The sequence below is a fragment of the Lolium rigidum genome, chromosome 7 (assembly GCF_022539505.1).
Source record: "Lolium rigidum isolate FL_2022 chromosome 7, APGP_CSIRO_Lrig_0.1, whole genome shotgun sequence".
Lineage (NCBI taxonomy): Eukaryota > Viridiplantae > Streptophyta > Magnoliopsida > Poales > Poaceae > Lolium > Lolium rigidum.
In genome coordinates this window covers 274,421,574-274,447,543 of record NC_061514.1, presented here as the reverse complement: position 1 = coordinate 274,447,543, position 25,970 = coordinate 274,421,574, and the positions used below count along the sequence as shown (strand labels likewise).

The 25,970-nt window shown below is 46.7% G+C and overlaps 2 protein-coding genes and 1 long non-coding RNA gene across 11 annotated transcripts; 1 reads left to right on the top strand and 2 right to left on the bottom strand.

Moving 5' to 3' along the window:
- Positions 1-6,150: 6,150 nt before the first annotated feature.
- LOC124675128 (PI-PLC X domain-containing protein At5g67130-like) lies at positions 6,151-9,466 on the bottom strand. The gene is made up of 9 exons (XM_047211198.1): positions 9,253-9,466; positions 8,166-8,252; positions 7,940-8,062; positions 7,727-7,864; positions 7,512-7,610; positions 7,100-7,403; positions 6,788-7,011; positions 6,599-6,685; positions 6,151-6,500 (listed from the first exon to the last, which is right to left on the bottom strand). The coding sequence occupies exons 2-9, from the start codon at positions 8,244-8,246 to the stop codon at positions 6,417-6,419; spliced, it is 1,140 nt and encodes a 379-aa protein (XP_047067154.1). The 5' UTR covers positions 8,247-8,252; positions 9,253-9,466; the 3' UTR covers positions 6,151-6,416.
- Positions 9,467-10,059: 593 nt separating this feature from the next.
- LOC124669770 lies at positions 10,060-10,766 on the bottom strand. The gene is made up of 3 exons (XM_047206316.1): positions 10,691-10,766; positions 10,423-10,511; positions 10,060-10,310 (listed from the first exon to the last, which is right to left on the bottom strand). The coding sequence occupies exons 1-3, from the start codon at positions 10,712-10,714 to the stop codon at positions 10,160-10,162; spliced, it is 264 nt and encodes an 87-aa protein (XP_047062272.1). The 5' UTR covers positions 10,715-10,766; the 3' UTR covers positions 10,060-10,159.
- Positions 10,767-20,287: 9,521 nt separating this feature from the next.
- LOC124677423 lies at positions 20,288-24,827 on the top strand. Of its 9 annotated transcripts, none has more exons than XR_006994046.1 (6): positions 20,289-20,725; positions 20,918-21,341; positions 22,128-22,183; positions 22,265-22,424; positions 23,723-23,775; positions 24,495-24,827. It is a non-coding gene; the product is annotated as an uncharacterized LOC124677423 (long non-coding RNA). The 9 variants fall into 9 exon arrangements; XR_006994048.1 differs by having other exon boundaries at positions 23,723-23,783; XR_006994049.1 differs by lacking the exons at positions 23,723-23,775; positions 24,495-24,827 and adding an exon at positions 21,763-21,817 and having other exon boundaries at positions 20,288-20,725; positions 22,265-22,540.
- The last annotated feature ends 1,143 nt before the right edge of the window (positions 24,828-25,970 follow it).

The window sequence follows — 25,970 nt, the reverse complement described above, 5'->3', positions numbered from 1 at the left end:
GGTGGATGACCGTGAGACCGTGGCCTGCTTCCTAGCACTCCAAGAAACTGGATTTGCACCGAAGAAAACAACAAACCCACTGGTGGAACGCCTATCATCGACTGACCCAGCCCAATCGGCGTCCGAAAATGCACTAAGCAATGTGGAGTTGGACTTGTTAATCGAGAGGCCTCCTTGCAATGTGCCTTTCACGTATCCGAGGATACGTTTTGCTGCTATCCAGTGAAGATCTGTTGGGTTCTGCATGAACCGACAAACTTTGTTGACCGCAAACGCTATGTCCGGTCCGGTCGGCGTTAGATATTGTAGAGCGCCTACGACACTACGATATCTTGATGCTTCTCTCGCAGACAAAAGTTTTCCCTCATGTTTGGACAATCGTTCTGCTGTACACATTGGTGATGATGCTTGTTTGCAATCCTTCATGCCTTCACGGAGTAACAAGTCTCTAGCATATTTAGCTTCGACGGAGTACTATTCCATCTGAATTTCTGGTCACTTCTATACCAAGAAAGTAGTGCAGATCACCGAGGTCCTTGATGGCGAAAGAGTCTCGAAGACGATCAATCAGTTCTTGCGTGGCTTGAGAGGACGAGCTGGCAACGATTATATCATCGACATATATCGGTATATAGGTTGTTTCTCCCCCTTGCTGATGGATGAACGAGAGAAGAATCAGCCTCGCGAGGCTCGAAAACCAAGTGCATGAAGTGCTGAACTCAGTGCGAGCATGCCAAGCTCGTGGTGATTGCTTGAGGCCATAGATTGACTTATCCAATTTGCAGACATGTCTAGGAAAGGCAGGGTGCTCATACCCTGGTGGCTGCCTCATAAAAACATCCTCTTCAAGTACCCCATGGAGAAATGCATTTTGGACATCCAATTGTCGAAGGCACCATCCTCTTGACACTGCAAGGGAGAGAATGAGCCTGATGGTTGCATGTTTCACTACAGGACTGAACGTCTCAGCGTAGTCCACGCCGTGGCGTTGTTTGAAGCCCTTGGCCACGAGTCTCGCCTTGTAGCGCTCGACGGAGCCATCGACACGATGCTTTAACTTGAACACCCATTTACAGTCAATGAGGTTGCATCTAGGCGGAGGAACAACAAGATGCCATGTCTCGTTTTTGATCAGCGCTTTGAACTCGTCATCCATGGCAGAGCGCCAATTTTTGTCTCCAGCAGCTTCAAGATGATTGGTCGGCTCGGTAACGGCGAGGGATGCTCGTCTTCGGCGGGAGCCATAGGGTACTGTGCCATCCGTGCTGATCTTGGGCCGCCATGTGTTGTCTCGAAGACGCGTCACCATGCGCGTCGGCGGGTCATGAGCAGGACTCGGCGGTGGCTCATGATTGTTCTCTGCCGAGGCAGGAGAACTGGCTGCCGGTGAGGCCACAGCAGGAGAATTCGCCGTCGTTGCTGCCGCGGCAGGACTGGCGGTAGAACTTGCAGGGGTGCTCGGTGAGGCTGGCTCCTCTGCATGCCCCATGTACGAGGGTGCTGGGATGTCAATCGCGGCCGTGTTGCTTGTCACCTGCATGTGAGGAACAGAAGGATCAAGTGACACATGCATTGGATTACTAGATGAACAATTACTCATATTGGTATTCCCTTCATCCACGGCACCAGTTTGAGGATAGGACTGAAACGGATACAGAGAAGGTGTTAAGAGGAGTTGATCATATAAGGATTCAGGAGTGGTGTTTGTGGATATGTCAGAGTAGGGAAAAACTTGCTCATCGAAAACCACGTCCCTAGATATGTAAACTCTACCCGAAGAGATATGTAGGCATTTGTACCCCTTGTGATGACTACTGTAACCAAGAAACACACAGCGCTTTGAACGGAACTGAAGTTTCTTATTATTATAGGGACGTAAACATGGCCAACATGCGCTGCCGAATGTTTTCAGGAAGGAATAATCTGGCTTAGTGTGGAGTAGGCGTTCAAGAGGTGTACTCATAGCAATGGTCTTGCTTGGCATTCGATTGATTAGGAAGCATGCAGACTGGAACGCCTCATCCCAGAATCGGATGGGCATGGATGCTTGAGCGAGGAGTGTTAGCCCGGTCTCAACGACATGCCTATGTTTTCTCTCGGCCGAGCCATTCTGTTGATGCGTGTGAGGGCAAGAGACGTGATAATCTATGCCTATTTTATTGAAAAATGTGCGTAACTTGAGGTATTCACCTCCTCCATCAGATTGTACACACAAGATTTTTCGGTTTAACAATCGTTCAACATGAGCTTGGAACTGAAGAAAAATTTGTTCAACATCTGATTTATTCTTAATGCAAAACAGCCAAGTAAATTTGCTGTAATCGTCCACAAAACTAACATAATAACTATAACCACCGGATGAAAGACACGCAGGTCCCCAGACATCGGTGAAAACAAGCTCTAGGGGAAATGTTGAAATTCTAGTAGAACTAGGGAAGGGGAGTTGATGACTCTTTCCCTGTTGACATGCGTCGCAAACTGACGCTTTATTGGACTCTTTGCTGCAAGGTAGATTGAAACGACTGAGGATGTGATCGACAATTGCAGAGGAGGGATGCCCTAATCTGCAGTGCCATCTATCCCGACTCGGCTTGTGGACGACAGACAGGGCTGTCCTATGTTGACTCAGACACCCTGGAGTGATCGGATATAGCCCTCCTTCACTGGGCCCGAGAGCTAGAACCCTCCTCGAAGTTCGATCCTTGACAACAAAGAAATCATGATAAAGTTCAATGAACACGTTGTTATCTTTGGTGAATCTATGAATGGAAAGAAGACTCTTGTGTGCATTTGGAACGTGAAGAACATCTCGTAAAAGAAAGGATCTTTTTGGTGTGTGAATGAAGGATTTACCAATGTGAGAAATTGACATACCAGCACCGTTTGCAGCGTGGACCTGATCCTTGCCGACGTACTGCTCCCTCATGTGCAGTTTGTCGAGCTCGGAGGTGATGTGGTCCGTGGCGCCGGAGTCTGCGTACCAGGCAGGATCGAACGCCTGATGTCCAGCGTTCACGTTGTAGGCGTGGTGGTGATTTGGCTCTTCTGGCTGGAGGTTGTGGTTGAACCGCTCATAGCACTTGAGCGCCATATGGCCGGTCTTGCCGCAGATTTGGCACACAGGTCGAGCTCCTGTGTTCTTCTTGTTGCCGCCACCACCGTTTCCTTGGCCCTGGTTGCGACCGCCGCCGCCGCCACCGTGATGCCCTCCTTGTCCTCCGTAGCCGCCCTGGCCACCACCAGCCGGCTGGTTGCCGTAGTTGCCGCGTCCTCCGTTCCCTCGGCCACGACCTCGTCCGCCGCCGTCACCACGGCCGCGTCCCGCCAGGTTGGCGGTGATCTGATAGCTGGTGTCGAGCGTGTCGCGCATCATCTCATAGTCGAGCATATAGGCGTAGAACTCATCTAGCGTGAGCTCATTACCCTTCATGCTAATGGAGGCAACAAAGCTGTCGTAGGTCTGGTCGAGGCCAGCAAGGAGGTACACCATAAGTTCTTCATCCTCGAGAGGGTGGCCGACAGCTGCCAGCTGATCGCCAAGTCCCTTGACTTTGGCGAAGAAGTCGCCCATGCTCATGTCTCTCTTCTTGATGATGGCGAGTTGCTTCCGAATCCCAGCAATCCGGGTGCGCGACGATGATGCGTACATCCGCTCGAGGGCGAGCCATGCCGCCGCGGATGTGTCGACGCCGAGAAGCCGAGCCTGCACCTCAGGTGCAAGGGTTGAGATAACGGCTTGAAGGAGAAGCTGGTCCAGGACGTACCAGGTCGTGTACGCCGGGTTGGGAGCGAGTTCAGCTCCCTTCTCCGTGGGCACCGACACCCTCATGGGTGGTGCCGGCTGTGATCCGTTGAGGATGCCGAGCAGCTGATGCCCCCGCAGGATGGGGACAATCTGGGCCTTCCACAGGAGATAATTGTCGCGGGAGAGTTTCACCGTGACCATCTGCGCCAGGTTGGGGACAGCCGGCACGGCGGGCTGGCCGGACATCATTGATCCGGCAAATGTAGAGGCTTGCGCCGGCGAGGTTCCAAGGGTTTCACTACCTAGCGACCCGAGAGTTGAGCCGGAGGTGCCCGAGGTAGTCATTTCTCCATGGGGTACTTGAAGAGGATGTTTTTATGAGGCAGCCACCAGGGTATGAGCACCCTGCCTTTCCTAGACATGTCTGCAAATTGGATAAGTCAATCTATGGCCTCAAGCAATCACCACGAGCTTGGCATGCTCGCCTGAGTTCAGCACTTCATGCACTTGGTTTTCGAGCCTCGCAGGCTGATTCTTCTCTGTTCATCTATCAGCAAGGGGGAGAAACAACCTATATACTGATATATGTCGATGATATAATCGTTGCCAGCTCGTCCTCTCAAGCCACGCAAGAACTGATTGATCGTCTTCGAGACTCTTTCGCCATCAAGGACCTCGGTGATCTGCACTACTTTCTTGGTATAGAAGTGACCAGAAATTCAGATGGAATAGTACTCCGTCAGGCTAAATATGCTAGAGACTTGTTACTCCGTGAAGGCATGAAGGATTGCAAACAAGCATCATCACCAATGTGTACAGCAGAACGACTGTCCAAACATGAGGGAAAACTTTTGTCTCTGAGAGAAGCATCAAGATATCGTAGTGTCGTAGGCGCTCTACAATATCTAACGCTGACCAGACCAGACATAGCGTTTGCGGTCAACAAAGTTTGTCAGTTCATGCAGAACCCAACAGATCTTCACTGGATAGCAGCAAAACGTATCCTCAGATACGTGAAAGGCACATTGCAAGGAGGCCTCCTGATTAACAAGTCCAACTCCACATTGCTTAGTGCATTTTCGGACGCCGATTGGGCTGGGTCAGTCGATGATAGGCGTTCCACCAGTGGGTTTGTTGTTTTCTTCGGTGCAAATCCAGTTTCTTGGAGTGCTAGGAAGCAGGCCACGGTCTCACGGTCATCCACCGAAGCAGAATACAAGGCGTTGGCGAATGCTACTGCAGAGGTCATATGGTTTCAGTCACTCTTGAGAGAGCTCGGCATCTCTCAGAACAGGCCACCAGTGTTATGGTGCGATAACTTGGGGGCGACCTACCTCTCAGCTAATCCCGTTTTCCATGCGAGGATGAAGCATGTCGAGGTAGATTTTCATTTCGTCAGAGAAAGGGTAGCTCGGAAGGCATTGGACATCAGGTTTGTGTCAACAAATGATCAAGTTGCTGACGGACTGACCAAGCCGATTGGAGCATCTCAGTTACGAAGGTTATGTCGCAATCTCAACCTAAAGGGTTGTGATTGAGGGGGAGTGTTGGAAACCGTAGAAACTCTAGTTTCCTTGTATGATAAGTTAGTATCCTAACTACTACCTGAGGTTGATCTTATCCTAGCTAGCCATCGATAGATTGTTGTAGATGCAGCGTGGATATCGTGTATTGTTGTACCAGCCGTTGAGGCCCTATATAATGAACTCCCCTGGCATCGTTTTGGATGCACGGTACAAACCAAACCAATCTCAAGTTTCCACAGAATTATCTATGATCTATTTTAGATTGGAAATCCTTTTTTTGGTTAAACTTTTTTTTGTTTACGAGATCTTTTTTGTTGCCTGGAATTCCCAGTTTCTATCTTATGCAAAAGAAGAGAATCGAACCCAAGACAAGGCGAGAACAATAAAAGGATTTCTTCCTTTTCGAAGGAATTGCGGGTCTTCTTAATCCTCTATTCGGCACAAGAAAAAGGCAAAAAAATTATTTTTCTTGTGCCGATTCTTCTTGTATCAAAATAAGAATTTTTTTTTTGCTTTCTAATTCGACTAAAGAAATAGTAGGAATCCCCAAAATGGCACATTTCCGAAGAGCTATATACTCTTTTTGCTGATAAAGGATGATCACAATGTCTGGCAATCTCGCCATATATTTAATCATACAAGGAAACTAGAGTTTCTACGGTTTCCAACAAATTCTAGCAATTGCCAATAAATTGAGCCTTTTTACCAATTTGATGGTAAGAAATCCCGGAACCTAGAAATTCATTTCGTACAACTGAACCTTTTCAAGTTGTTTCTTCTTTTTTTGCGAGATTCAAGCTGTTTCTTTTTGAGAACCAAAAAACTTGTGCCAAAATAACGGATGCGAAGAAGAACAAAAGACCTTGGACGCGTAATGACTAGTCTAGCAAGTGCATCGGCTACTCTATTGCTCTCGCTCTTCACATGTAGATGTCGAATTCAGAGGACCCCTTGTTTGGAGAGGGGAAGAACACTCAAACAAAAGCCGTAGAGTTGCTGTACCGAGCGGCGTCCACCGGCAGGTGCTCTGGCAGTCCGATCCAACCAGTTACACAATTCCGCACGTGAGACACGAGTGGACTACAAACAACTGATGCAGCGGACCGTTAACCAGACTGGAACGAACGGAACCCTGACAGACATTTTCACGTCCTCCTCGCACCACGACGACCTGGCATCAACCCGAGCTTGCCAAGCAGGCCCTGCAACGCGTCCTTCAGAGTTCGTCTCTGCAACACCAAACACCCAAAGCTCACTTCGATTCTCACAATAATTTGCGCTCAAATGAATGGAGGAAAAGACCAGACGATGGAGATCGATATCTCACCCTGCAGGCGCGCACGTCGTCGCGGCCGCAGATGAGCATCCCGTTGAGCATGTCCGTGGCCTCGAACACTCCCCCGCCGTCGCTTCTCTGAAACCGATCGATCGAGGTCGCGCGTCAAAGTTCATCAGGAGGTAGAAATCTGGACCTTCTCCTTTTGACAATTGTACTGTATCACCTATGTAGGAGTACCTTGTAGTAATCGACGGCCAGGAAGTTTGCCCAGCGGTTGCCGGCGGCGGCGTGGCACGCCCTGAGCACGTCCGCGAGCCCCAGCGAGTGCTCCGCGCACTCCGTCACACCCAGCGGCACCGTGTGGAAGTAGTTCACCAGGACCAACGACCGCGTCCTGTTGCCCAGGGCCAGGGACTCGGACCGGCTATGGCACGAACGGGAGCTCATGCCGCCATCCCCATCTATCATCATTCAGACATGAACATCATCAGGAAACTTATCATCTTCGTCTCGACAATTTTCCATCGCTGGAGACTGACGCGCGCTTACACTGGTTCTCCACCATGAAGTTCCACTGGTACGCGATCCCCTCGGTCGACTCCTTGGACTCGTCGGAGGTGAAGACGAGGAGACGGTGGTTGCGCTCGATCATGTCCCTGACGCGAGGCCAGTCCTCGCCGCGCCGCGGCATGTTCGACACGGGGAACCAGTATTTGGTCAGGCCGGTGCTGTTGAACAGCTTGGACAGGCCGTGGTCGGCGCCGACGTAGTCCTCCAGGATCAGCGTCACGATCGCCGACGGGTGGGACGACAGGAACGCCTCGATCTCCCTCATGGTGTCCACGGCTGGCTCCTGCAGTGCAAACCACCGATCATCGTACGAGCTGCGAATTCGAATGCCGTCACAGAGCACTACCTAGAAAGCGTGCAACAGCTAGCTGTTGAGCTAAGCTTCACTCACGAACGCTGTGAAGTCGAAGCATTTCCCTCCCTTGGAGTGGCACAGCCAGACCTCGTCGCGGAAGTCGTACACGTCCAGCATCAGCGCCCGAACCCCGTTCTGCATTAGGAAAAAAAAACAGGTGCCTCAAGCAGTTCAGAATCAGGCGAGTGACCAGAACTCAGAAGGTGCTAAGTGGAAGAGGCAATCTGCACTTCTGCAGTAGTGCTAGGTACATTCAGTTGATCGGTGACTGAATCCTCTTGGTTGTAGAGCGTGATCCGTGGGACTCCGGTGTGGGACGGCTCTCCGTGGATGGAGAACGAGTTGTGCGTCGTCAGAAATGCATACTTGTTGAACGGCAATGATGTATCCTGTGGAATGAAACAAGAGCTATACTCAACAGTAATGCAAAGACAGCAATGGGAGAGCAGGAGTCCACCGCTTACAACTATCTTGAATGGATCGGACACCGTCTTCCTGACACACCTTTTGCCCGCAAACTCGACCCAGCAGTTGTAGCAGTACAGTTCATTACCGCAGTCGGCTGAAGACGAACATCGATCGCCGAGCTGCACATCCCAACATCAGACCACCGACCCCAATCTCCAGCAGAAAATTTCAGAATCGTTGGCAAGGTCGGCGAGGAGTAAGACAGAGACAGACTAGGCGTACCTCGCACTGCCCGCCTGAACAAGCTGCTGCAGCTTGAAACATCACACATAGTAACAGAAATGTGCTTCCTGAGCTGTACATAACTCCCTGCAACTCAATATTTGCAGCAAAATCTATCAGTACCGCTGTATCAGGCAGTGGTAGCTTGTATTTGGCAGGGAAGATGAATGATTCTGCAGCAGAACAATCAAGAAACAACCTCGTCCCCCACCTCTTCTCCCACACCACCCGTCCCAATATTAGTGTAGCTACCGCTCTCTCCTCTAGCCTTAGTCTCTCCCTCGTGCCTCGCCTCACTGAGGTCGCTATGACCGAGCTTCGTACCCTCACCACCGCCCTAGGCTCTGTGGTGCTTCGCCTCGACGTCCCGGATTTACGTGTTAGCCGCCTCACTAACAACTTGCTTACAAACAAGAATTTCTATTCCAGTTTTTTCAGCAACCTGCAGTTGGACGACATTGCGACAAAGGTTTGGAGGAGTGCAGCACCCCTAAAGTGCAAGATCTTCTGCTGGCTTGCTAGGAAAAAGCGTCTCCCCACCAATGAACGGCGCTTCCGCCACCACCTTGGCACCTCTGCTACCTGCCTCTCGTGCCCCGGAGATGAAGACACTGACCACCTCTTGCTTCACTGCCCTAGGGCCAGTGAAATCTGGAGGTTCTTCCACCGCGACTTCGACGACCATGACTATGCCACCTTCCCTGACTTCTGGCTTCTACGCTGCCGCACTTACGAGGAGACGACCATCAACACCGCCATCGCTTGGAGCATTTGGAAGCGGAGAAACGCCCTCACCTTCAACGGCGTCATTGAGGACATCTCCATGGTTGCTCAGCGCTGTCTCGAGGACATCCGGCTCTGGGCTTTTAGATGCACTACCCCTGCTTCCTCTCATCTTCTTAATTCTTGGTGTAACGGCTATGACCCTCCCTGAGATCCTCCATCCCCCCCCTCTCTTGCTCCCTCCCCACCCCATACCTCCCTTGCTTGCTTGTAATGTTCCCCTGTACAACTTTGCCTTGATGATATGAAAGTTCAGGCTGGCGTAAGCCCGCCGTAGTCCAGGTCAAAAAAAAAAAGAAACAACCTCGTATCCTCGATGAAGAAACTGTTCTCTATATATTTCAGCTTCTTTGGCACAACAATGACGATCTTCTTCTATCGAACTCTAGCATGATTGCATCACTTTCGCCTGCTGAACGGTCATACAACGGCATCTCTCGTGCTTACAGAAAAGTTGTGAGACCACAAGGAAGCTATGGCTGTGGCAAGCTGATTTTAGGGAGAACATGCCACTTGGCCTGTAGGAATATGCTTCAGGCTTTCAAGGTCAGCATTAGGTACCACACATCAAAAGCGTGGGCATCGTTTTATTTTTCCTCCCTATTTTCTCAGATCTTCTATCTGAGTGTTCTGCAAAATTTGCACACACACATATTTGTGCCTTGTGAAATCCTTGTTTTTTCTAATAAACACGGAGCTATCTGTTTCAACTTGATTATTCGTGGCAAAAAAAATTGTCGCTCATAAGACTTGGCAAATTCGACACACCGGCTATATATGTGGACGGAAATCGGACACACGGGATGGACTTCCTCCACATTCACATCTCACAATCATGTCTCAAACAATTCAGGACTCTACATCAGACAGGGACAGACGGCATATACCAAGGAACTACCGATGCGCTTGGGTCTCCCAAGCAACTTAGGAATATCCCTCTGAATTCTGAATTATACCCAGATTTAAGGCACTGAGTATCGATCCGATGATTGCCTGCTGATAGAAGATCGATATCACTTTCATGAAATTTGAAGTTATAAGTACCATCAACTATATCACTTGATGATTCTGCTTGAAAGATACAGACGTAATCACATACATAGATCGCAAATTAAGACGTAAAGCTATCAGCACACACGTAATATATTCACAACCGACAACTACACACACATGGATGCACCCGGTTCGACAGAGATAACATCGTGGATCGATCACTTGCCGGACTCGGAGAAGAAGCGGTTGATGGCGGGGAAGACCTCCGGTCGGTGCGCGCTGACGTAGCGGCGGAAGGCGTGCTGGCTGTACCTCTCGCCCTCCTCCGCGTTCTCCAACACCGCGCTCTGCCGGTGGCTCTTGCTGATCCTGCGAAAGATAGCATTCAGACTTTCGGTTAACCATTGTGTGTGCAGGAGCACACTGCAGTGAGTGCAGTATAACTAGCTGTTGGATCGGGCAGTTTGGACGGATCACGGACCTGACGTCGGGGTTGAGGAAGACGTTCCTAGTGAGCTGGAAGACGCACATCCCCGTCACCAGCGACATCGCGGCGATCAGCGGGTAAACCTGCACCGTTCATCGGGATTCTTTGTTATTAACATAGCCTTCAGGACAAGACAAGAAGGGGAAAAGATCCTAAATAAACACTAGTACAGTACAGGCAAGACAAAACTGTGCATGAATCGACAGAGCACCGCAATATTCCCAACAGCAAACAAGATAAAATCGATCGATCTTGAACGTACATCTGGCTTCAACCAACGCCCCATGTCGTCGCCTAAGCTTGTGTCTTGCGATAAGCTAATCTCTGTAGAAGACACTGCTGCCTTTTCTCTTTCCTGCTTGTTCTATCCTGCTTACCGTCTGCCCGTTGTATGTGGAGATATATATACGCCTAGATGCGTAGATACGTACTAAATGTTCAGAGAGAAGATCAGAGCGTCGTCTTGGACGATCGATTTCTGTGGGCGAACTCTGGATTCACCAATGCACAGCAGAGAATTTAATCCAGAAAACCATGAGCCGCCTGCTGTTTTCGGAGCTCGTTTGTCAAAAGGTTGAACAGTACCGTTTCAGGTCAGCCCGTTTCTCTCACGCGCATGACCACGGCAGCCCCGGTCAACTGCGTCGCGCTACCTATGATCGATCGATCTGAGGGGAGTTTGCATCATCCTATATCTCTTCGATCCTGTCGATGGAGTGTGTGGCATTTTGACTTGACTTTCGGTAGAGGACGAGAATACAGATAGGCTTCTCAAACTGCGGGAGCAAATCTGGTTTTCAACATTAGGATACGGTCTGCCGTGATGTTTACGTCGATATAAGGCGATAATAACCATAGAGAAGAAGTATACTTGAATCTCCTAAGAAAAGAAAAAAAAGAGGACGGAACTCTTTTCATTTATAAGTGCCCGGCTCTGGCGGTGGTGGCGGCACCCCCTCCGTCGAATCGACGAGGGAGAAAAGAGGGTTTCCGCGGCGGTGTTTCATGGGAGGTGATGAAGCGCCGGTGGAGAAAGCCGGGCAGCACGGCTACTTGGCCGGGGCCTGAGGCTCTTCGTCGGTAGCCATGGAGAATTCGGTGGAGCGGTGGTGGCCTCCGCCCCCGGTAACGGTCCGGCGGTGGTACGCATGATCCGCTGTCCTCTTTCTTGGTGATCCGGCAGAAGGGATTGGCGGTGTGGGGGCTGCTGATCTTGCTTTTTTTTGTGGCGGTCCTCCGGTTTCTCGCATGCGAGGATGAAGGCCTTCCGGAGGTCAGTTTGTATTGATCTGGCTGGAGAGATGAGTTCCGGAAAGTTCCGCTGCCGAATGGAGCAGTGCATATTTTTCCTGGAGTTTGATGGATCGGGTGGTATTCGATCGCGCGCATCCATGTTTTTATTCCGACCGTTTGGCTGTGGAGGGCGGCACGAAGCTCTATTTTGTGTTGACATCAGGTGACTTTTTGGTCCATGGTGAAGTCAGAAGAAGAAATATCATGAAGGCCGGATTGGTGGACTGGCTAAAGGAGGTTCGAGTCTCGTGATGCTGAGGGATCTGCTTGGCGTTCCGGGCTCTCCAGCAGTGGTATGCATGTGGGGGCGGCAGCACAGGGGAAGTTTAGAGTCTTACCTCTCAGGGTGAAAACCCAAGGTCTGGCTTTAACTGGTTGTGTCTGGCAATGTTCTTGTTGTAGGCATTGTTTTGAGAGTGGGGACTATCTTCAAGATGAAAACCTAAACCCTTTGGTCGGGCGACGATGGCGCTGGTGCACTGTTCCGTTCTTGGAGGCGTCACTTTTGTCACAGTGGTGGTTGTATTGCTGTTGCTAGGTCTAGAAGGCTGTAGCAGGACTTTTATTTCTTAGTTTTCTTTACTCTTTTTTCTGGTTGTGTGCATCCGTACTACCATTAGGGTGGAGCGTTGTTGCAGAGGCTGGATGTAATTTGTATCTTTTGATATTAATATATTTCCTTTATCTAAAATAAGTAATATAAACTAAATATCCAATTAATTAGCTTACTACCGTAAGCAATAAAACACAATAGCTTTGAGAGGTTCATTTATAAGTGAAAAAAAACACATTTAACTTGAAAATTCAGGAGGATATAGTTGGCTGTTGGACCGGCATTAGCATGACAATTAACATGTATAGGTCCAAGCAGTTATTTTTAGTAGCCAAAAACACATGAAAAAGGAAAATTCAGGCTTATATCACATCAACATCAGCATCAAATCTATTATATACTAAAAGCAAAATGCGGATATTTGAAATAGAGACACCACGGTAATCCACATCATCATAAATATTTTTGATGGTTAGATCTAAAACTGATGGCTAGGATCTCTAATGACAACCGTAATATTTACGTAACAAATATGCTAGATGTGTTCCAATTAATTAGTACACACATTGGATCTAACGTATGATAACATATCGTGCCATGCATACCTTATAGACATCACCTGAATTATTTTAAGTAATAATTATAGGACTACCGTGTGGTGATATCCCGACTGGACGTGAGATGAGGTCTCCCGTAATTAAGCAGGTGGACCATCAAAATAATAGTTGTGATGTACTGTGAAATAGAAAAAACTTTTGTTGGTGATTTGTTTCCATACGATACAAGGTGCAGTCCTCATCCGTTGAGCATATAAGGAAAAAACAAAAGTTAGGTGATTTGTTTCCTTATACAACATGTCCCGTTCAACCCAAGGGGAATCAGATGGGATATGTCAAAGGACGTAGATGTACGCGCATCTGTTCAATAAAAAGGAAAATAAGCATTGTAGCTAGCTGGAAGATATGATAATATAAGCCGATACGGCACCGATCCGCATAGTATATATGTACTCTATGTAAGTTTATACTTGCCCGCCAAATTCACCCGTATTAATATAATTTGCTCAAATATAAATGCTTTTGTGAAATTTTGAGAAACATTATGAATTCGTTTTGAATATCTAGGACGGAATACCAACCAGTGTTTCAGATATTTCGAATAACAGAAATAACAGCGACTAGAGATACTTTTACCCAACCGAAAAAAAAAACATTGATTGTCCATAAAACTTTTTCCGCTGGAGAAAAGCTAACACGAATTAAAAATATATTGTTTAGAAGATAGGGTATGATCCATGCTGATCTACATGTACATCTACCTAACTGGATCTCACATCAAATTTTTTACAGCAAATAAAATTTGCCTATATTAATATGATTTGCTCAAATATAAATAAATTTACGAAATTTTGAAAGAATTTATGGATTTGTTTTAAATATCTCAGGCAAAATACCAGCCGGTATTCCGGTGCCTAGAGGTAATTTTACCCAACCGAGAAAAAAAAACCTTGAGTATATGTAGAATAGTTTTTCAAAAAGCTACCGCGAATTCCAAATTTATAATTCAATAGATAGGGTATGATCAATGCCAACCTACACCTATATATACCAGATTTGATCTCACTTCAGATGGATGGAAATTAGGCAGAATAAACAATACCACATCTCTCCCTACAAAAAGAAACACTCAGGTAGGCGTATCAACAAAAAGTACGCAAAGTCCAAGATATAAAGTATAAACTGTGTAATAGGCGTATCATAGGTAGAGTATATTAATCCTTAAATATGCATGTTTGAGCTAACTGGTCAAAACAAGTGGGTTTCTAATTTCAGTTATAACATATATGAAAAGATAAAAATGTGTATAGAACATTAATTCAGCTCTAGAATGCAAACCTTACTCGGAGGTAGGGAAACTCTTACAGATTTAGATTTAAATGAGAATAAACAATTGCAATCTATTAGAGAAATTATCAATAGATTACAACACAAACTATAATCCTAAAGTTCTGACAACTACCTATCTATTTTCGGAGACTATGAAACTATATTATTCCTTTCAATAGAAATTGTCACATTCGAGAAATTAAAGATGATTCCCTCGCATTTGCGAGGGCCAAACTGCTAGTTTATTTTAAAGTAAGATCATTATCTAACCATTTGAACTGAATCAAATAGAAAGAGCCTACAATTTAAATCCCCTTTAGGAATGGATTTGAAACTAAAGTAATTAGCATTGACATCCATTAGTTTGTTGTAGGCATTGTTTTGAGAGTGGGGACTATCTTCAAGATGAAAACCTAAAACTGGAAACATCTGCAAAGAAAAGAAAATAAAACAGCAAGGTCAACAAAGGGCAAACAAAAGCAAGTCATAAGATGTTAAAATAAAAAAGGAAGTGCCTGGAACTTGCAGTTATCTCACTACACAACACCTTGGTTTTGCCCCTATTTTTCCACAGGCTTTTAGGGAGTAGCACACCTGGAGCAACGACCCCAATACTATCCTAGAGTGTGTATGTGTGGAAGTTAAATTTGCTTTTCACAAAAAGCCCAAAGGCAACCGTCAGAAAACCCAAGCTAAGGATCACAAGTTGTGTGCTCTAGATTCATCTAGTATGAGAACCTTGAACACTCTAACTTCTCTCATTCAAGACATATAAGAACAATCTGAACTCGTTGCATTTTCTGGAATACTTGTTCATGACTGCATACTGATACTGATACAATCACATGTAATTGCATACTGAAGGCATGGAAATGGATTTTTTTTTTTGTTCAACGTGCTTGTAGCCTTGTACAAACATGAAGCCAATTATATCTTTTAGATGGAAAGAACTAATCATATTCAACATTCCTCGTACCTGTGACCTCCCTCCCATATTTCTAAAACATGTGGTTCTTCCTTGTTAGATTACCTGTTTGAGAAGCTAAAAAAGATGGCATGCAAAGACCATGATCTGAACTTGAGGTCTAAAATTTGAAGAGAAAACATAATCAATGCATTAGAAAAAAATGCTTCTATGGTCCTGGTATCAAATTATGAACAGATGACTGATATGCAAAGATCAATAATCTGAAATGGAGCTCCAAGTATGACAGCAAAACTATAGAAATGTTTGCAAGCTCCCTATAACTTTGTTGGTTGCTGTAGTAGGCCTCCCAAACTATAGAAACAAAAGCCGCAGTTTCCGGCAGCTCACCTCCCAAACGACCATGGCATCCTCGCTGGGGCTCTTCTGCCCCTGCTGAGTGTGAAGGCCGTGTCGTTGGTACACGTCCTCCTGGCAGTAGCGCACCTCCCAAACGACCATGGTGTCCTGGCTGCTGCCCTTCCACCCCTGCTCCGTGTAAAGACGGTGGCATTTGCGCATATCCTCCTGACGACCTGCATGAGATGAGATCCTCCTCCATCGTCATCTCCAGTGGGGGCGCTAGATTCTGAATGCTAGGTATTCATTGTAAACAAAAATGCTGAATGCAAGAAAAAGAAAGGGGAAAAATTCAGAAATTAGAAGCTAATCCGCTACCTTGTCTGCTGATTTCTCACAATCACCTGAAGGAAGTTGCATCAGATCTATATATTCTGCACTAAATCTTGGGCATTCGTTTGAAGACACCTGAATACCCCCGACGCCAGCACTGGGCATCTCTCCTTCGTTGATGGGGAGCTTCCTGCCGCCACAGAAGTCGCGGCACCAGCATCCGTTCGGGTGGCCACCTGGTTCCACCGCTGCCTGTCCACCTCGTCTTTGTCCTCTTGACCTCCTCCATATGAGCATCTCCTTCCCCCTCCTCCTCCAATTACTCCCCATCCATCGCCATTTCGGCTGGATGTGATCCTCATCGCGCCCATCGGCTACCACCAACGCGAGGTGGTCCATGGCGGCGGTATAGCCAGGTCTTCCGTTGGGCGTGTAGGCTGCTCGGGGGCTGTTGCGTTGTGCCATGGTGAGCGGAAAGGATTGGGCAACGACATGGAGGTGCGGGAGGATGATGTGCCTCTTGGGCTCCGCCTAGCCCGCCAGCTATGCATCCCTCTGGCGCCGGTGCCGGCCCAGCACCACCACCATCAACACATACACGCACACCACCAAGACCGTGTCGCACCATCACGCAGCTAGCTGTCGGAGGGCAGGATGGAGGCGCGGGAGGAGGGTTTGTCGGCCGGAAGATTGGAGTGAGGGGAGGGGCTCGTGGTAGAGGAGGGAGCGGCGATTTGGAGGAGCTCCTGGATTATTCGTTGGTGGGGGGTGGTAACTGTCAGCACCGCTTTGACCAAAGCATGGTGGGCACGTCTGGCCGCTTTGACCACATGAGAAGAAGGCAACCGGGAAGGCAACCGGTAACCGAAGGAGGAAAAAAATGAGGCCAAACCAATTTGATAGATCTACAGTAACAGATGGGGTAAATGTGGTATATGTGCTATCAAACGATTGGAAGAAATTAGCTCATCTACAGTACCCAGAGCAATATGGGGGCATGAATGTGTTTGAACTTTATATAGGGTATAATGTCTAGGTAGAGTGAGACCCTAGGTCTCTTCCATTCTGTGCTAGCTAGAAGTGTTTGTACTACTTGTACCGTGAGCAGATATTTTTGCATGCAACCAACCACGAGGATGCTGAGTAGGCTCGGTCAGGTCTACGTGTCCGATTTTGAAAGGTTGGCAAAGCGGTAGATATTTCTAGAGATGGCTTAAGCGGCGACTTCCTTGAAATAGGCTTTCGCCCCGCTATATTAATATAGCAACCAACCGATACAACAAGCACGCTGGGGCTGCAACACAACCAAGTCCAAAAGGAAACACAAGAGAAAAGAAAGAGAAAACAAAGCCGACACCGGTAGCTTGACAAGAACAAGAATAACTCGCAACCGCTGCGCCCTCCGGAGAATGCCACCACACTCCTAGCACGCCGAAGCGCCGCGTAACAAGCAACACCTTCAACAAGGAAAGTGACAACGACGCCACTGCTGCTCGGACTGGTCCTAGGGTTTCCCCGATACGCGGAAGGGATTGGGGAGGAGGGACTACCGAAGCCCTTCAGGAAGGCAAGGCGACACCCGCAGGCGTCACCGCGTCAGTGTCGGGCCTGCCGACAAGATTTCTCCCGTCCCCCAACCCACAAACCCGGACGATTCAACGTGCTCCACCAGACTTTCCGCCCACCAGCACACGCCACTGCGATCTTGAAGCCATCCTCGCTGTCTCGCTGTGGTCGCCGGAGAAGGGCCTAGACGTAGATATGAGAGATAGCCGGGTCGGGGGTAGCAGCACCTCAGCCAAGCGGGAGGGAACTACCTCCACCGCCTTCGCGGTAGCCGACCGGACATGGCAGCAAGGTCAAACCCGCCCAGCCGGGCCCAAACAGGCCCGCAAAGACCTCGCTACCACGTTGCAGCAGGCCGGCCGGAGTACCACCGCCACTCAGCCACCACCGTCGCATCTACTCCACCTCCAGGGAGCATCACCAGGGCGCCATGCGCAGCCCACCCTCCCAGCCCCTCTGGGCCCCGAACTGGGCCCAGATTTGGGCCGAGCAGGCCCTGCCATGGCCGCCACCCGCGCAGCTCTGCCACCAACGGTCGCGCCGTCTCTCCTCCAACCACCCGACGCACGGGTTCCACCCCGCCGAGCCGGACCGCAGCCGCCGAAGTGCACCGCCGCCCGCCAGGACCCCCACACCCCCAGCGCCGCGACGGGTAGAGACGACCCCACCGCCGCCGGCACCGCCCAGGCAAGGCCCGGCGGCTCCCGCCGACGGCGGCGGCAAGGGGGAGCGCGAGGGAAGGAGGAGCGCCGGCCGGGGAAGGGGAGCGGCCTGGCCGCCGCGGGGGGGGGGGGCGGCGGCGCGGGTCGCGGGAGAGGGGAGGGGTTTTTTTCCGCGAGGCTTTTATTACCCAGCATCAAGCGGCGACTTAATGCACAGGTTATCTGAGATCTTTCTCCCTCGGTACACTATAAAAAGGGCAGTAGAGAGCGGCCGATCTCCACACAGTAGGTATCACTAGCTAGTCCCCTGACCATCGACCAGAGAAGAGGAGGCATTCTGCTGTTATTTGGAGAGGACCCAGTTTGTTGCAGTGTGTAGACGATCTGAAGGCAAGCATGCATCCCATCTTGCTCCTTGGTTGATTTTGCTCTCTCTTCTATACCGTACTTAAGCTATGGCCAGCTAGCTACTTGATTCAGTATCTTGCTTTTAGCTTCTGATTCATACGCATGCATGGATACTATGGTAGTAGTACATGCATGACCCTACTGACATACCTGATTATTATTCTTGATCTCCATATATGGCACCACACATCATTAAAGTATTGCACTACTTTTGACTCCTTGATTCATGCATGTCTATCTCAGACTACTTGATCCCTATACAATCTTTACTGCTAATTGATCATGCACACTATGTTAGGGATACTTGGTACTACCATGTTGACGGTAACACATGGTTCGGTTCACCTGCATGGTATTGGTTGGCTCTGTAAAAAGGGATCAAGACATCACTCTTGCTGATTTAGCTAGTTAATTTTCTTTGTAAATTCCTGTTTGATATACTCTTGGTATCACGACGGCAAACGCATTGTACCGGTCACAGTATAGATATGGGACTATCCGTGTTCTCCGCTGGGGACGGCCTCTGTTCGGGAACGTGCCGGTGATGGATCATTAGGAGCCACCGACATCAGTAGGTCAGAGTGTCCGGGTCTTAGCGGGTAGAAGAGCACTGCTTGACTAGAGCCGGTGGAACTAGTCAAGACTGTCGACGTCAGAGTACCCCTCTGCAGAGTGTAAAAGTGTGAATTTCACCCCTGTGACTCCCGGGCTGGGAAGCTTGTTGTCATGTGTGATACAAGATATATTTTCCTTCGGTTGAACTCCTTTTATCCCGTAGTTATTCTATCTTTATCAATCTACTAATTCTTTTATTTTGATACGGCGCCATCTATTTTTCCTTTGTATGCATGTTTGCTGAGTATACTCTTATACTCACCCTTGTCATCTTTATTCTTTTGCAGAAGTGAGCATTGTTGAACTTGATGGCAATGAGTAGGACTAGTACTGCTACGGGAAGGGATATGAATCAATAAAGAAGTTTTAGTTGTACTATGACTTATGTACTAGCAGACTTAATGAATAAAGTGTTGTTTTAGATTTATAGATTTGTATTAATTTTGAGCCTTACATGTTTATAATCTGAAGGTTATAAATATGTGGCGTTGTCACAACTAGGCCCGGTTTCGGGGCGTGACAGGGAGTGGACATCAATGTGGTGCAGAGATTATTTGTGACCTATTGCATGACATTTATATGCAAAACCAAACATGTAAAATACAGTATATCCTGAAGATTTGGAAATGTCAAAATAACAAAGGGGTGGTCTTATTCACATATGCATTAAAATCTCGAAGTATTATAAACTCCATATTGTTGTCTTATTGTCAACCAGAGCTTCTATAAAAAAAATTAATGAAAGGTCAAACATCCAAATACTGATCAATCAGAAACATAAAAATAGAATACATATGCTGATATGTCTCAATAATTATCACCCTAAAGTAGAACTGACTCCTTTTCTCCCCAGTTTTTTTTATCCTAAGCAGGCACCATTGCATTCTCTCCAATAGACATAAGCACATCACCATACAAATAGAAGGTTTTAGTTAACAACTTAAGCCATGTGCTTCTCATCTTACAAATAAAAAAGCATACACCCTACAGCTTAGCAATAGCTAAAATGAGCATATTTTTTCCCTTTATATAAACGAAAAAACCCATGGCTGGACCTACAGCCCTAGCATCAACCTCGTGTATGGAGGAATGGATTCACTTTTTTCTCATTGAGAACAAGCAAGTGCGTGACTACTTGCCCTATCTCACAGCGTCCCACGATAGCCAACTATGCTGGGCATTAGCGAGAGCATTCCAAGCCGTTCGATTCGTGACTGAGCTCCGCGTCCATCTTGGCCGTTGGAGCGTGAAACAAAAGCACCCGACGGAAACCCTAGCCGCCGCACCCAGCGCCCTCGCTCCGCTTTCGATCCCTTTCCCTGTTAGCTCCCTCGCCCTCCAGGCTCCAGCCGCCCCGATCTCCCTCTCCTCTCCTCTAGCGGTCTGGACGGTGGTTCACGGCGGCGCGGCTCAGTGGTCAGGAGGCGCAGCGGTTGCGGCCTTGGCCTTCTTGGAGCACACGAACCAGTGGCGGTACAGGCGCCATTGCTTTAGTGAGCGCGGGCCTCGTCGCTGGGGAGCCGGCGAGGCTGCGATCGACGAGGCAGTGTACGAGGTGGTGTTGCGGCAGATCGAACTGAAGGAGGATCTTCAGTGGAGGATGTCGTGCTACTTGAGCGTTTTCCCCTCTATTTGCATCAGATAAGGAGATCTGCTAGCTGTAGATGTGGAGATACGATTACTGGACCAGAAGCTCCATTAAACCGCTGGATTAAAGGTATACTTGATTGTTTCTTCTTTCCATCGTGTAGTGATTTAAGCATCAGATTGATAGTGGTTTACTATTGGTCTCGATGATGTAGTTATAGGCTGTAATTATAAACTTTGGGTGGGGATAAGTTGTTGATATATGGAAATACTGTAACATTTTCTGTTTCGATAATTAATATACAGAATTACCCTTTTGTAGATTATGAAGGTCCAGATGGATTTTTAGCGACATTTTGGGCAGTCTCTTCATCCTCTAGGTGTATCATGATGTTTTAGTCTCTTTTTGGGCAGTCATGTGCTTGTATTTGCTACTCATTCAGGTGATCTCAAATTAGATTATGTTTCCATTGGTATTCAAGGTTTTTTCTTGGAGCCAGATGCATGTGTACTAACCCAAAATCATTTCTTCTCTGAAACCGGTAGGAGATTTTATCTGGTGCTCCTGTATGTCATTAGATACTTTCCTATGTTCATTGGTTTACACTTATTGTTATTTTTGTGTGCAACGGGTCTTCTAGCTTACTCAAGCATATTCTTTATGCAGACCTAGCTGTGCTCCTTGAGTTTCTGCCTTGGTGCATTCGAGTCGTCAATTTTGGACAACCCAACAGATAAATCTATAGGTATATGCTTCTGACCTTCTAGGTTTGTGCTAATTATCTCTTCCTTGCATTCTCACTAAGCAAGCAAGAAGAATTCCATCTACTATTCTGTGCACTGAGTGAATTATCGGTGCAGCTTAGTAATTATGTAGAGTGCATATTGTTTTAAGCTATTTTCAGACGATAAAATCATTGTTTGTGAAAGCAGATAAATTGTTAAAATATAGTAGAATATGCGCACCTACAGGATTGTCGCCCTTTCATACATGCTAAACTGATGTGCATAAATGGCATGTTGATACATCAAGTCAGTCATGTTTTTGATGGTTTGAACTGAGGGTTGTCTGTCAAGCATCTAGCTTTGGGATAAGAAAACAGTGCTCCTTTTTAACTCCTGTGCTCAGCTGCACACACCTCTAAGGCCTATTTTCTCTTTCTGCAGGTATTGTATGTGTAAGCTTACACATTATTCTGTGGCCTATTTTTTCTTTCTGCAGGTAGCTCATGTATTCTTAGTTGCACTTATATTTCACTAATTTAAGTTTAACCAGTCTTGTAATTTTCATAACAAATATGGTCACTGCAATATCAATAAAAAAATGGATCTGCTTGGTCTCTGCATTCTTAGTTTGCGATGTTCGCCTCTTTGTCTCTGCCTGAATGCAATACGATTTTAGTTATTAGTTTCTTCTCATAATTTCTTATTATGGTGTCGTTATGTCTCCGTCAGACAATTTTTTTCTCTCTGAAGTGTTAATCGTGTTATATATTAGACTCAGTTATTGAAATTAAACTTCTCTTTTGCAGGCCAATTTCAAACCTCCAACAAGGTTCCATGGTATGAACCCATTTGCTTTCCCCAAGTATGTGACCTTCACACATAATGGCTTGGGCATTCTAAAAATATTTTCTGCCGATCACTGAGAACTAACATGTTAATGCAGTTTGGATGTCATGGAATTCTTGAACAACATGGATTTGCAAGGAATCGGTTTTGTACAATTGATGATAATCCACCCCCTTCGCTACTAAATTATGCAATTAAAGCTTCTGTGATCTTATTCTGAAGCCCATTGAAGATGATTTAAAGATGTGGCCACACAGGTTTGTGGGCTTAAACCATGGATAGGCGCATATTTATACCTTATGAGCACTAGGGTATTTTTCTGCAAGCATGCCTTTGTCATTCAGTTATCTCCGTTTACATTAGGAAGTGTCTCAGTTTTTACATTAGGAACAATGCAACCATGCTTGCCAATAAAGGCTACGGATGTGTATCACAAACGTAGCGGCCTACGATACAGTGTGATTAGTTCTTTATCAGGTGTTTCGCCTGCATTTTCATCGCTTTCATGCATGATAGGTGCATGATAGGTGTTGACTGTGTCTGTAGCCTTTGAGGGGCCTGAATCTAAATCTTCAGAGATTTATCATTTATATCAGGTATCTCTGACCCAGCTTCAACCATTGGCTGAATTCAGGCGTCACAAGGTCTATTTTACAGCCCATTTTGTTGGGCCTGTGCAATGATTAGCTCGTATGACCCAAGTTTCTTTCAGTCTAATATTGCAGTTACCATTAAAGAAACGGTACCGAAATTTACCATTATCCTGAACTATCATACACAGTGAAGTGCCTTCTTACTTGTATTGTGCAGACCTGAAGCTTCAGAGTTTGTGGGTTGCATGAAAGAGATCCAAAAGTAGGATCTAACCATTAAGGCCCCAAACTGGTTTGATCTTGACCTAAAAGTATTGTCCAGTTCCAATCTGTTCTCTTATCTGAAATGGGCGTGGCAAACACTAATTATTAACAGTCATTTGCTACTGCCTTTGTGGGATCAAGTTGCCTTTTGTAGAATTGCATCACTCCATTTGGAGCCCCTAATAATTATTATTTGAAGTTGCTGCCAGCTGAAACAGGGGATAGTCCTCCCTTTTTTTTTTGCATCTCTCGGTAGTCGGTACTGGTACTTTGTTTTATTATGGATTAGTATGTTCAGTGTTTGCTAAAATTTCTTCATAGAGCCGCCTATTTCCTGTTTCTCTTTGTTGCAGAAGTGTTGCCTGCTCGGTTTAGTCCTCTTTCATTTATTCATTTTACTGCATTGATAAGTAGCTATCTGAAATATCTGCAAGGACATGATTTCTTCATTTCAGCCATGGTGTACGTTTTGAATTAAACTTGGTTTAAGAAATTCCTTGTGCTATATTTCCTATGTGTTCAGAGGCATAGCAGGTGTAGCCTCTGAAGTTGGAACATGTGATAAGTCACAAATGTTTTTTGGTGTGTGTGTTTCTCAGCAAACTGCACTGATACTTTTTGTGCAGGTTGAATGCAGCATGGCAATACTTCCTCTTTTGATACTCACTTTTTTTCCCTTATCACCCTGTTCTTCCCAGGTGGTTCCAACAGGTGAGGCGATCTTCGTACGTGCACTTCTGATCTTACATAGGTACATAGGTAGCTTACCTCTTATATTTGTTCATAGATTCGTACTACCCATGTGCTCTGACAAAGCTTAGGCTAGACATCACTAGATTGTAGTCCACGAGGACTCTCTCATGATACTGCCCAAGGATCCTTTGCTTGGTAGTTAAATGTGAGATTGCCTGATGCATATTATTCTCTTCTATTTAGCACTGTCAATGCATATTGTTCTTTTAGTCATCCATGACATTATCCTGTTTTTTACAATAAAAGAAAAATTACCTGCCTTTATTTGTGTTTGGTAAGAAGATCTGGTTGATACTTAATCTATTATGGTATACACTATACCTGAGATTAAATCTAATATGCTCTCTTAGAAAATCCTTCCTTTTTCATTCTCAGCTGAACATTATTATTGTTTTGAAGCTAATTACCTCATTTCTCCGCATGATCATCAACATTCCTGATATGTAATCTGCCTGAGCAACACACTAACCTAAGGGAATGACCAGCATGTTATCTATATGTCATTGGATATAAAGATTACACTTATTCGCCCTGTTTGACTTATTTGTGAAACTTCATGACGTTCCTAATCTTTCTCTTAATATGATATAAATCATTACTACCTGAATGATTTACTGTTGTGTGTTACTTACCGCAACGCATCAAATTGAATTTTCCTTCACATGCTTAAACACTATATGCTATTGCCTAAACTTCATCTCTGTTGCATCTCACCAGTAACCAGCCATGCACATGGAGGTGCTCGAGGTTCCAGCCTCAGTCATGCTTGAGCCCATTCTGAAGAAGCCGCACCTGCCCTTGCCAAAAAATGTCTCGTGTGCCTGCATCTCAGATTGTCCATACTACCCCCAGTTTGGCTGCACCTCCCTCTTAGTATATGTTCTGCTGTCATGTAATTGTCATGTTGTCTGCATATATCACTGTACTTCGACGTACTAAACCTCCTTGATCCTTATATACCTATTTCAATCCGTTTTCAACCTGTATTAAGTGCATGTACCCCTTGTGCAAATCATGTGAAGTTGAATAGACAAGGTGTTCCACTGCATCCATTTTCGATATGATGTTACATACCATACTATGGGTTTCATGTAGGTCTAGACCTTGTCGAACTGGGTTGTCTTGCATCTCACTATGACATGTAGCAGGAGCAACTAGATGGTCATGTACTCATGTGACTGTTCGGCTGGATTGTGTTGGACCTTACTCGAGCAGACTATACATAGCTTTTTTCAGTGTAACTGGTTCTTTCCATTGGACCACGATTAGAAAGATATTGGACCGCCAAGGACCGGCTAGGAGGCGCCCCAAGGGGCGCCCCAACCACTAGTACATATAAAAGGACGCCTAACAGGAGGGTAGAGGCCCTTGGCAGTTTTATAGAGGAATTAGTGAGTAGAACCTGAGTTGCGAGTGCGGAGACTCGAACCCAGGCCGGCAGGTATGCATCAACCCATACCCACCATCCCGGCTATGCCTTGGTTCTCTTTTCTCATACATATGAAGATACAACAATATATTTTTTAGGACAAACATAGAAGAGCACAGTAAGAACACACCATTTGTAATTAGAGCAGGAACGGTTAGTAAGAACAAAATGTACAAGAACATTGCAGAAAAGGCCAAGACTATAAGACGATTTCAGGGAAAATGCAAACTAATTCAAGGTTTAAGCTATAAATTTTACTCTCATTATGTAAACTGTAATTCCGGATGCGGTTTACGGTTACCTAAAGAATCTTCCAATATCCAGGGAGGAGCTTGCTTTGTTTGGAGCCAAATTTCTTGGCAACCCTAATAAATTGGCAGCCGATTTATTGGGCTCTAATATTTGGCAACTGTTCTAATCAAACACTAGCCAAAACTGCAGAATGTTGACAATTACGAACCCAATTTTGGCTGCCCTCCATCCTCTAGGAAACACGCAACATTCATGGTGGTACACCTGTTTCCTGTAGCGGTAAGAGGAACAAAAATGGAACACACCCTCCTTCGTCCCGCCGCTCATCCCCTCACGCCTCTCCGCCACGTCCGCCGCCTTCTGCGGCTGCTCCTCCCCGCCGCCACTGTCGGCCTTCACATCCTTCGCCGCCGGGGCCTTTCCTTCTTCTTGTTGTCTTAATCGTCGGCGTCGCCTTCCTTCTGGGCGGCAGAGTGCAAAGCCGACGACGGCGCCGGCGAGTGCGCAGAGGA